Here is a 12599-nt window from a genome sequence, read left to right as displayed (position 1 = left end):
AGAGGTAATTGTCCCACTCTACTCAGCACTGGTGAAACCTCAGCTTGGAGTATTGTGTTCAATTCTGGGTGCCACACATTAGGAAAAATGTGGACAAACTGGAGAGAGTCCAGAGGAGAGCAACAAATATCAAAACCTGACCTAGGAGGAAAAGTTAAAAACACTGGGAACATTTAGTCTTGAGAAAAAAAGACTGATGATAGTCTTAAAATTAATGTTAAGGGTTGTTATAAAGAGGACGGGGATCAACTGTTCTCCATGCTCACTGAAGACAGGACAGGAAATAATGGGCTTAATCTGCAGCAAGGAAGATTTAGGTTAGATATTAGGAAACGCTCTCTTACTATTAAAGGTAGTTAATTTCTGAAAGAGGCTTCCAAGGGAGGTTGTGGAATCACCATCAATGGAGGTTTTTAAGAACATGGTGGCTAAACACCTGTCAGGGATAGTCTAGGTTTATTTAGTCCTGCCTCAGTGCAGGGGGCTGGACTTGTTGACCTCTTAAAGTCCCATTCAGCCCTGCATTTCTGAGATTCTATGAATAATAAAAGAAGAGTCAAATACACTGAGAGAGTTAAGTGTAAAATAAGGTTAAACAAACACTGAGGCTATGATCTTTGAAGCACAGAGATAAGGGGACTTCTTGATATCTTCTTCTATATTTCATTGGGTACAAAGCCATCTGAATGATACAGTGGTGAATACCTTTTGTGTGAAATCTCACACAATCACACCCTAGTAAGATATCAGAAGTGACATTACTAGAGCTTTTCAGCTATTCTTTTTTAAAACTCTTTTAAAAGGAGTAGTATTCTGCTGCTACAGTCTCTTGATTAAACTGCACAAAGCAGCTGTTTATCCACTCACAGTAACCAGCAGGTGAACCCGATTCAATATTTATCACAGGCTTTCACAGATCACTGCTAACCAAGCAAACGTTTTAATTAAGCTGGAACTTGCTTCAAAGAGCTCATTCAAGATGTCAATCAGCGGGTGAGGGATCAGATACGGTGTCAGGTGAGAGTGTGTAATACAAATCCACAACTTTCTTCATCCCATTGCTGTAAATTAGCCTGCTTTAGAGTCTGGACTCTGATTGTAACAGACTGCCAGTCTCCTGGAATGTGTAACTGAAGTCACTCAAACTCTATTGTGAAGGTTGTAAGCAATATGTTAAACTGCAGTGGGCTAGCACATTAAGACAGATTCTTTTCACAGTTGTTTTTTGATACCGCAAGTGTTTGTTACACTACTCTCCATTTACTGTTTACTTTTTTACCTAGTGTAAATGGGGATTCCTTAACACAGCTGCCCCAGTTTCTCAAAGTCAATGCTTCTGCATAATTAACCAAGAGAGTACAACAAGGGTATAATTTCTCATCTAGATTTATACTAGAACTGCACTGTTTTGCAAGAATCCCCAGTTCAAGAACAAACATGGGTTCCCAGGCTCAGAGGCTAAAGACAGTCAATTGCTTTGGACAGGAAGGGCCCGGCCTTCATTATGTCTACAGACATTCCCTTGATATAGCACTGGAAGGTGCTTCTCACTAGTTCTCTCATAGGCAATAAATGGGGCTCAAAAGCTAAACACAATAAATAGTATAAAACTGAATGGTTTAATTAATCATGACTATGAGGGCAGCACCGCAGTATACTGTTTGTATCTATTTTCCTGAAATAAACGAAAATAAAGATCAACACATCAGAGTTATTGACAAATAAAATGTCAGTCTTAAAAAAAGATGTATATATGTGTAGATACTATACTTTGTGTATACTATACTATGTGTATATACACTATACTTCTTTAATACTATATATATAAAGAATTTGGAATATAAATGAGAGAAACAAGAATATAAAGTGTAATATATTTTCCTCAAATGTGACTTAAATATTGTAACCTAAAAAAAAAAAAAGAGGAGTACTTGTGGCACCTTAGAGACTAACAAATTTATCTGGGCATAAGCTTTCGTGGGCTAAAACCCATTTCATTGGATGCATGCAGTGGAAAATACAGTAGGAAGATAGATAGATAGATAGATAGATATATATACATACACACACACACGCACACACACAGAACATGAAAAAATGGGTGTTGCCATACCAACTGTAATGAGACCAACTAATTAAGGTGGGCTATTATCAGCAGGAGGAAAAAAAAACCTTTTGTAGTGATAATCAGGATGGCCCATTTCAAAGAGTTGACAAGAAGGTGTGAGTAACAGTAGGGGAAAAAAATTAGCATGGGGAAATAGTTTTTACTTTGTGTAATGACCCATCCACTCCCAATCTTTATTCAAGCCTAATTTAATGGTGTCCAGTTTGCAAATTAATTCCAATTCTGCCATTTCTCGATGGAGTCTGTTTTTGAAGTTTTTCAGTTGGAGAATTGCAACTTTTAGGTCTGAAATTGAGTGACCAGAGAGATTGAAGTGTTCTCCAACTGGTTGTTGAATGTTATAATTCTTGATGTCTGATTTGTGTCCATTTATTCTTTTGCATAGAGATTGTCCGGTTTGGCCCATGTACATGGCAGAGGGGCATTGTTGGTACATGCTGGCATATATCACATTGGTAGATGTGCAGGTGAACGAGCCTCTTATGGTGTGGCTGATGTGATTAGGTCCTATGATGGTGTCCCTTGAATAGATATGTAGATGGTGTCCCTTGAATACAGTTCATTTAATCAAAACACTACTAGTTTCACATGAGGATGCGTTTACCTTGTGTTAATGTCCAACAAGGCTTATAAAAATTAGGGCTGTCAAGCCATTAAAAAAAAATTAATCGCGATTAAAAAAATTAATCACGATTAATCGCACTGTTAAACAATAATAGAATACCATTTATTTAAATATTTTTGGATGTTTTCTACATTTTCAAATATATTAATTTCAATTACAACACAGAATACAAAGTGTACAGTGCTCACTTTATATTTATTTTTATTACAAATATTTGCACTGTAAAAAACAAAAAATAGTATATTTCAATTCACCTAATGCAAGTACTGTAATCTTTTTATAATGAACGTTTAACTTACAAATGTAGAATTATGTACAAAAAATAACTGCATTCAAAATAAAACAATGTAAAACTTTAGAACCTACAAGTCCACTCAGTCCTACTTCAGCCAATCACTCAGACAAACAAGTTCGGTTACAATTTTCAGGAGATAATGCTGCCTACTTCTTGTTTACAATGTCATCTGAAAGTGAGAACAGGCATTCGCATGGCACTGTTATAGCAGACATCGCAAGATATTTACGTGCCTGATGCGCTAAAAATTCATATGTCCCTTCATGCTTCAACCACCATTCCAGGGGACATGCATCCATGCTGATGACGAGTCCTGCTCGATAATGATTCAAAGTAGAGCGGACCGACGCATGTTCATTTTCATCATCTGAGTCAGATGCCATCAGCAGAAGGTTGATTTTCTTTTTGGTGGTTCGGATTCTGTAGTTTCCGCATTGGAGTGTTGCTCTTTTAAGACTTCTGAAAGCATTCTCCACACCTTGTCCCTCTTGGATTTTGGAAGGCACTTCAGATTCTTAAACCTTCGGTCGAGTGCTGTAGCTATCCTTAGAAATCTCAAACCTTCTTTGCGTTTTGTCAAATGTGCTGTAAAAGCGTTTTACATCCTGGGTCATCATCCGAGACTGCTATAACATGAAATATATGGCAGAATGTGGGTAAAACAGAACAGAAGACATACAATTCACCCCTAAGGAGTTCAGTCACAAATTTAATTAACGCATTATTTTTTTAAGCATCAGCATGGAAGCATGTCCTCTGGAATGGTGGCCAAATCATGAAGGGACATATGAATGTTTAGCATATCTGCCACGTAAATACCTTGCTACAAAAGTGCCATGCGAACACCTGTTCTCACTTTCAGGTGACACTGTAAATAAGAAGCAGTCAGTAGTATCTCCTGTAAATGTAAACAAACTTCTTTGTCTTAGCAATTGGCTGAACAAAAAGTAGGACTGAGTGGACTTGTAGGCTCTGAAGTTTTACATGTTTTGTTTTTGAGTGCAGTTATGTAACAAAAAAAATCTACATTTGTAAGTTACACTTTCACGATAAAGAGATTGCACTACAGTACTTCTACGCAGTGAATTGAAAATACTATTTCTTTTTGTTTATCATTTTTTGAGTGGAAATATTTGTAGTCAAAAATAGTAATATAAAGTGAGCACTGTACACTGTGTATTCTGTGTTGTAATAGAAATCAATATATTTGAAAATGTAGAAAAAAATCCAAAAAATTTTAATAAATTTCAATTGGTATTCTATTATTTAACAGTGCGATTAGCCGTGATTAATTTTTTAAACAACAGTTAATATTGTTTAGGTAATCGTTGGAGTTAACTGCGATTAATCAACAGCTCTAATAAAAATGTACAGGCCCATTTTAGTCCGGATAGCTGCAGACTGAGAGGAGGGCAGTTCAGATTCTGTACTGATAGTTTTCCCTCCTGTGTTTTGCTCTCCTCTTGTCCTTTGTGTCATCACATAATGCAAAAAACTACAAGTTATCATTAATTTTGTTTTCTTTTAGGAAAAGAAAGATTGTCACAAGCTGCTTAATACATATGTTTTTATATACTTTTAACAGTAGTTATTATTAAGAGTGTATCAAGTCTTGCTATCCAAAGCAAAAGCATTTCTGGCTTGCATCTAGAGTTGACAGCTGCCTTTTTCTCCTCACAGTATGTTTCAGTTGGCCAGCACCACCACAGCAGTGAGTATTAAGCAATTTGATATATCATGTTATGTTTTGTTTTCTTGTAATGAAAAAGAAAGTGACTAGCCAGCCAAGCCTTTTAAACCCACAGCTGTAACAAAGTTACTGAGAAGTGTATGGGCAAAACTCTATTTTCTGCCCAAAAGTGGCCTTGCACATTAAAGCAGAGGTGCACTGATGCTGAGCTGGAACTGCCAGTACCCTTGCTGCAGTCACTCTGTCAATAAACACCATCTCCAGTGAAGTCAATCCAGCACCTTCACTAGCATTACAACTCACTAACTGTTATAAAGATTAAAAAAGAACAGAAAAATCATGCATTACTATTGGAACTAAGAATACCTTCCCCCTTATGGACAGTGGAAAGGTCTTCCTTAAAGCAATTTTCCCAAAGGCATGCAGCAAAAGCTGAGAATAAAACTCAAGTTTCCTGATTCCCATGTTTGTGTCTTATCTATTGAACCAAACTGTCTTCCAACAGAATGTTTTCCATTATGCCACCTCCTTTTGGTTAATTCTTCCACCTCCCCACTTACACACATTGTTACATTACATTATGCCCATAACTAACTCCAGTTGTTTCTTAACACGAGTTTTTCCATGAATTAATTCCTAAATTTAAAAGGATTTTGTATGAGGAAATATTGTCTGTGTTTTCATTACAGTTAAATTAAAAAGATGGTACTCCATATTTCTGGGTCACATATATAAAACCCCACTGACTCCTCTATACAACTTGGGTTTTGGCTAGTCTTGTAATCAGGGCACCTCTGACCACCACACAGTTTAATCACTAAGGCTATGTCTACACTCCTACTTATGTTGGTATAACTGTTATCGCTCAGAGCTGTGAATAAGCCACCCCTGTGAGCAACATAAGTTACACGGACCTAAGCCCCAGTGTGGACAACGCTACAGGTTGAACCTCTCTAGTCCGACACTCTCTGGTCCAAAACATCCATGGTCCGGCATGATTTTAGTTAGCTGAATGTCTGCTTATCGTGGGTGGGGCCAAGTTTCGCATGGTCAGGCAAAGTTTGTTTACAGCCGCCAGTCCTGGCCCTCAGTGTTCTGTCCTGTTATTTAGCTCTAATTTACCCCTAAATATGTCTTCTAAGAGACCAGCAAACAGTGGAAGTGTTGGTAATGCTGCTAAGCGTAAGCATGTGTCAATATTGATACAGCAAAAGGTGGAATTGTTGGAGAAATTGGAAAAGGACACATCGGTATGTTGTTCTGTTTATTCGCCTCAGCGAAATAAAAATAAAAAGAGACACGCTCACTACAATACTGTATTGACCTCCCATGGTTCAGCAAATTCTCTGGTTCAGCACCGCTGAGGTTCTGAGGGTGCCAGACTAAAGAGGTTCAACCTGTATGTCAGCGGAAGATATATTTAATCTACTCCTAATGAGCAATGGTAGCTAAGTCGATAGGAGAGCTCTCTCTTCAGCTACACTAGAGAGCTTGCCTGGGTGCGGCTGTGCCACTGTAAGCGCTTTAGTGTAGCTATAGCCTCAGCCACAGTCAGGGAGAAAGAGAAGATTACCAAAAGTTGTAATAAATTACAGAAGTCTAAAAAGAATGTTACAAAACTGCAGACAAGCACTCTGCAGCTAACACCACATTTTTCCATTTTAAGAGGGTTCATTATTATGTATAACACAGGCTAGGCTGCCCTGGAACATTTCACTTACCCTGGTTACGACTGTAAATTCAACTCCCACCTTTGCTCCTATCTCTGCATTCTAATTCATAACATACTATGCCTTTCCTGTTGCTGTCAGACTACCTCTAGTTTAAAATCATCATGCAGACACAGGAGCAACACCACCACAACTGAAAATTACCGGAATTTCAGCTTTCGTTTGTATGGATTTTGTGGGTTTTGTTGATCATTTGTTTAATTTTTATGTATTTATGTTTAAAGAGATGTTAGGTTGCTTGGAAACCAGATACGTAATTATATACAGAATTTTGTGAGGTGCCACTAATTAAAGGAATAGGAAATTTCCCTTTTCCCTACCTTACTCCATCTTGCAAAAGAAAAATGCTGAGAATGTTCCATGAAAAAAAGAAATTAAAGAGCACTGTGATAGAGTACTGCCCCAGAGAAAAGATCCCTAAAACAAAGATACAAAATATTGCATGGCTGCATAGCCACAATTCCAACAGAATCCAACAGAAACGCTACAAATTTAGGCCATATCTATACTACCACTTATGTTGGCAAAACTTATGTCGCTCAGGGGCATGAAAAAACACCCCCCTGAGCGTCATAAGTTTTGCCAGCATAAGTGGTAGCGTGCACAGTGCCATGTCTGCGGGAGAGCTTCTCCCACCGACACAGCTACTGCCGCTCATTGAGGTGGTTTTATTATGTTGACATAGAGCTCTCTGCTGTTAGCATAGAGCGGCTACATGAGCGATCTTCCAGTGGTGCAGCTGCATCGGTACAACTCTGCGATCACTAGTGTAGACATGGCCTTAGTTTAGGCCTTCTTTAAGTCTCAGCCTTGGAGACTTTTATTGGCATACAATAATCAGGATCAGTCACAGAAGACAGAACACACCCTAATACTTTGGGCTTGTCTACACTTACAGTGGATCGATGCTGCAACGATCTATCCACCGGGGGTCGATTTAGCGCATCTAGTGAAGACCCGCTAAATCGACTGCCGATCACTCTCCCGTCGACTCCGGTACTCCACTGGAATGAGAAGCATAAGGTAAGTTGACGGGAGAAACACTTCTGTTGACCCAACGCGGTGTAGACACGGCAAAAGGTCGACCTAAGCTACATCAACTCCAGCTATGTTATTCACGTAGCTGTAGTTGAGTAATTTAGGTCAACTTAACCCTGTAGCGTAGACCTGCCCTTAGAGATTATTTAACTATCAAAACACCACCTTTCACTACTCTGCTCCACCCTACTTCTCTGCAGTTGTCTCTTTTTGCAACTCCCCAGCCTGGCCTCCCACATTTTGCCATCAATGCCAGTGTCACCCACATGTTTATCAACTTCTCTTACAAAGATCCCCATGCCTCTCTTCCAAAATGCCACTTATGCATGGAATGCCCTCCCTAGAGTGATCTGTAAGACCATTACACCCTCTCCTTCTTCAAATCCCTTCTCAAGAACCTCCTCTAAACATAAAGCTTATATGAAATTAGCTAATTAATTATAGTTAAATTTAGGGACAGATGGGGATAGATGAATATTTATAAAAAAAATTAAAGGAAATGTGTATATAAATGGTATGTTTTATTGCCATATCTCTATACCCTTTGTATGTCATTTGCCTTAGACTGAACTCTTCAGGACAGAGACTCCCTTCATGTGTGTTCGACGGTGCCTACAATAGTGGGGCTATGATCCTGGCTGGGACCACTACTAGATGCTCCTGCTATATAAACATCAGATAATCTGTTTAAAAAAAATCAAGAACATTATCATTGGGATATTTATAAAATTACCTCAGCAACAAGCAATGGCAGATAGGCACCGATACTTCTCTCAATATACAAAAATAATATCTCTTTTTCAAACAATGGGGAAGGCAGCACCTTAACCAGGTATGAATTTCAAAGCAATTACACAGTGCATAAGAAGATCTAATGCACTACACCACAGTCTGTGCCATGCCTTAAATCAGCTATCACACACTTCTTCCTCAAATGTAATTGAAAACAATTTGGCCACTTGTATTGACAGGGCCAAATTGTTTTCAATGCCTGACATAAAAAGCATTAGAATGAAGGCTCAGTAGGTTTCAGAGTAGCAGCCGTGTTAGTCTGTATTTGCAAAAAGAAAAGGAGTACTAAGGTGCCACAAGTACTCCTTTTCTTTTTATTAGAATAGGTTTTAAAACTGGTGGCCCCAAGTAAATCAGTGGGCCAGAGTTTTCAGTACCATGTTGAGGAGTTTTTTGGAGATGGGAGTATGATGTTGCAATATTATGGTAATTATTAAAAGGAAAAAAGAAAGGAGTTGAATTTAGGACATCTGCTCTTATTAGATAGAGTTTTGTTTGTACAATACAACCGAGAGCAATTTTAAAAGGAACAGAGTTCTCAGTAAAATGTGTAGATTATATTGATTCTACCTATAACCATACTACACTGTACATTATAAAGCCCCAATCCTGCAAATACGCAGGCAAGTAGCCTCATTAGCCACACTGGGACAGCTCATGTGAGTAAAATTAAGCACATGATGTAAGGTTTGCAGGAGTAGGACTATGTTACAAACTGGATCAAGTCTTAAAACGAATGTAACAACTGAGATAATGTAACAAAAATTATTTGAGATGTACACTAAGTCCAACATTTTTAAGACTATGTTATAGGCACTAAAAATCTATTTTCAGGCACTTTTTAAAAAAAAATAGCACGTTTCTCAGAGCTCCCACAGCTCCAGTAGGCGTCAGTGAGAGCTCTTGTGTTCACCAACTCTGAAAAGCTACTTTTAATTAGGTGATTAGAATTAGACACCTAAATTTGAAAATTTTGGACTTATCCCACAAGTATCAGCTATAAAATGAAACTATTATAACAGCAGTTAAGCCTTGTCAGACTCGTAACATCCTCCCATCTTAACAAAACACTGCATCAACAAACAAGACCAGAAGAAAGCATATCTTGCTTTCAAACAACTCTTAGAATGGAAACACAAGTACCTACTTAAAAAATTCTAAGCAACAGACAATCTATTCCCTCTCTGTTAGGCCACAAAAAGGGATTATTTGGCAAGAAAATTACAGCTCATTAAGTTAAAAAATTTCTTTGCATGCAGGAATGATCAAATAGGATAAAACACTGAGATTAAATGTAGAAAGTTTCATTACCCCACTGGTTAAGAAAAATTACTCTGTGAGAAACACTTATTCTAAAAAGACACTGTCCAAATTTTAAAACATATATAAAAATAAATAATTTTAAAAACTTTCCACGGTTTTTACTAAGCTATTAAATAACGTAAGAAAACTTCTTTGTCATTTGGAAACATTAGGTGTTTATCCTCCAATCAAGGCACACACGTAGTCAACATTAAGGAAAACTACTTGCATGAATAAACTCCTTATTTTTGAGCATTGTCAAAAAGGTGTTGAAATTAACATAGCTCTTTATATTAACTTTATTTTACACTAATACCATCTACATCAGCAATGCATAGGGAAGAGTGTTTATTCGTTAACTGCTCCTCCATGCCTATCAAAGGCAGCACATACTTATGTTGTTTTGTGGATGTCTCACCAAAAATGACCTTTGAAAATTTGTTTAAGAAAGTGAGTGGTGAATAAGTATATGGTATGTATTGTTGCATTAACACCATCACAAATAAATAAATTTTCAGTCCAGAATTAGCACTTACCCAATGCTAAAATTTACCTTCAGTTTTGACACAGAGGGATAGCTCAGTGGTTTGAGCATTGGCCTATTAAACCTAGGGTTGTGAGTTCAATCCTTGAGGGGGCCATTTAGGGATCTGGGGCAAAAACTGGGGATTGGTCCTGCTTTGAGCAGGGGGCTGGACTAGATAACCTCCTGAGGTCCCTTCCAACCCTGATATTCTATGATTCCAATCACTAAAAACCCCTATGGCTAGTTGATGAGAGGCACCCCACACAGCTGCAACAAGAGTTCCGTAAGTGGACCAAGAGAGGAGAAAGATGATATTTCAAAGAAATCATGGAACTAATAGGATGTTTGCCAACCATCATCCTGATCACTCTGCTTGTCTGTTGAATCCTACACCTTTTTCTTGTATATTTAGTTTTTAAGGCCTCCAATGGCTTCAATATTTAGATTGTAAGGCTTCTCTTACTATGTGTCTTTACAGTTCCTATTACAATAGAGTCTCAATCCTGGTTCGGATCTTTAAGTGCAACAACAAAAATAAATAATAAATATCAGTTCTTTTCATCTATACATTTCTTCATGTAATACATGATATTTTAAGATTCTAAATTAATGGCACTTTTGCTTAAGTTTATAAATGTTTTAGAGTTGTATTAAATTTCTTTATTAATAAAGAGAGAACTCCCCCCCAATCACCAAAAATTAAAATATGACTGAAATTCTTATGTTTAACTTAAGTCTTGTTCCTGCAACTAGCTCCATCCTGGGAGACCCATGCACCTGTGCAGTGACAGTTACAGGAACAGGGTCTAAAATTGTACTAGATTCACCCAGAAGTGAAATTAAAATCTTAGGCCTTGTCTACATTTAACAAGTTTTACAGGCATGACTATATCAATAGTTTTTGTGTTGCTTTGTTTGTTTTTTTTTACCAACAGTTATCCAGTAAAAGCCCTAATGCAGATGCTATTAGTATAAGAAGCTCTATGCTGATCTAGCTTATTCCACTTTGGTAAAATGAAATAAACTATACCAGCATAAGCACTTTTATACTGATTTGTGTGCACATGGGGGGGATATTGTCTATTTAACTACGCTGGCAAAGTTAAAGCAGAAAACTTTTAAATGTAGATGAGGCCTTACTATTCCAGAACTGCCTATTGCTATCAAACATAAATTCCCCCTTAAAATATTCCCCTGCATTTAAAAAAATAAATAAAAGACCGTAGTTGGTAAATAACTTCATGCCCTTCCACTTTTAAAAATAAACCAATGTCCTTTAAAAAAAAAAAATCATTCTGCTCCCTCTTCAGCTGTAGTTCAAAAAAGTAAAAGAAAAGTAGATTAGTTTATTTACTAAATATACATTTAAAAAAAACTGTTCTAATGTTGCTTTGAGAGATCACACCATTCCACAAATATGCAAAAGTATTATAAAGTGCTACATGGCATGGTTCTATTCTAGGACACATCTTCATCAGAATACAAAGCAAAGCGCATAATGCATCATGTTTAATGATGCGATTTCAATAAAACCCATTATGTAGATAAAAAACAGCAAGTACATGAAATTCTCTCTCTGCGGAGGAGTTTCAAGACATGGTTGAAAGCCGATGAGAATGAAGAATCTATCTAGACCATTAGAGCACTTCTCACTTTTGGGTCTATTTCTGGCCAGCAAAGCATGTTTTAGATTCACTGCCGACTGAAGTGTACTTCAACAAAAAAGGCAGAAAAAGGTGAGAATGTAACTGGAGGATACTCTAGTGATTTTTCTCAAGACCTTTTCAGTGGGATCAAGGGAAACTATTATATTTAGGAAATTACCTTAATTTTCCCTTTAATAATAGAGAAAGAATATATTTTACAACTCCTCTGCTAGATTGAATGGTGTGGGGGAACCAGAGCTATGCAAATGGAAACTCTTCAGAGTAACTACGTCCTCCAGGAGCCAAAATGTTTTTTTCCAAAGACTGTGATCAAAGCCATGTTATTGAACTTCTGGGAATCCCTTACCATTTCAACGTTGAAAAATCACATATTAAAAAGGGAAATTATTTATTTAGGTAAACTGGCCAATTTATAGTGCTCTGCACTCCCCTTTAGGAGAATCAAGACCAATTCCAATTTCTGCAGGATAGATTCTTGTGCTAGCAGATGCTAAAAGTCTTTCTGAGACTATGCATTCAATTCCTAAGAACGGTGAGTATCTTGCATTGCTCAACAGTCACTTTATTGGACTGTGATATTGAGAGGCTTCTAAATGTCAGCCATAGCTAGAATAATAGTGACCTAAGATAGGGCCATTGGGAGACTGCACAGCTATTTATTAAAGCAAGGTACTAGGAATAAAGAAGACTGAGTTCTATTGCTGATTGCCACATGCGTCCTTGTAGTCTTTGACAAATCGTATATTCTACCCTTTACCTCAGTTTATTCATCTGAAAACGGGAATAAAATTCACCCACCATCATAA

The 12599-nt window shown here is 37.4% G+C and overlaps 1 protein-coding gene across 6 annotated transcripts in view; it reads right to left on the bottom strand.

The window, feature by feature from the left end:
- The window catches only part of BRIP1 (BRCA1 interacting helicase 1), a 130600-nt gene that overhangs the window by 101611 nt on the left and 16390 nt on the right, over nt 1-12599 (bottom strand). For 3 of the 6 annotated variants that reach the window (XM_037880368.2, XM_037880367.2, XM_037880366.2), the window contains one exon: nt 7365-7472. The exons of the other annotated variants lie outside the window; for them this stretch is intronic. In XM_037880368.2, coding sequence (XP_037736296.2) covers nt 7365-7472 — 108 coding nt within the window. The remainder of the gene's footprint in view (nt 1-7364; nt 7473-12599) is intronic. 6 annotated transcript variants of the gene reach the window in all.

Source organism: Chelonia mydas, chromosome 17 (assembly GCF_015237465.2).
Source record: "Chelonia mydas isolate rCheMyd1 chromosome 17, rCheMyd1.pri.v2, whole genome shotgun sequence".
In the NCBI taxonomy this organism is placed as follows: Eukaryota; Metazoa; Chordata; order Testudines; family Cheloniidae; genus Chelonia; species Chelonia mydas.
Note: the sequence above shows the minus strand (reverse complement) of the source record. Positions and strands in the feature narration are given on the sequence as shown.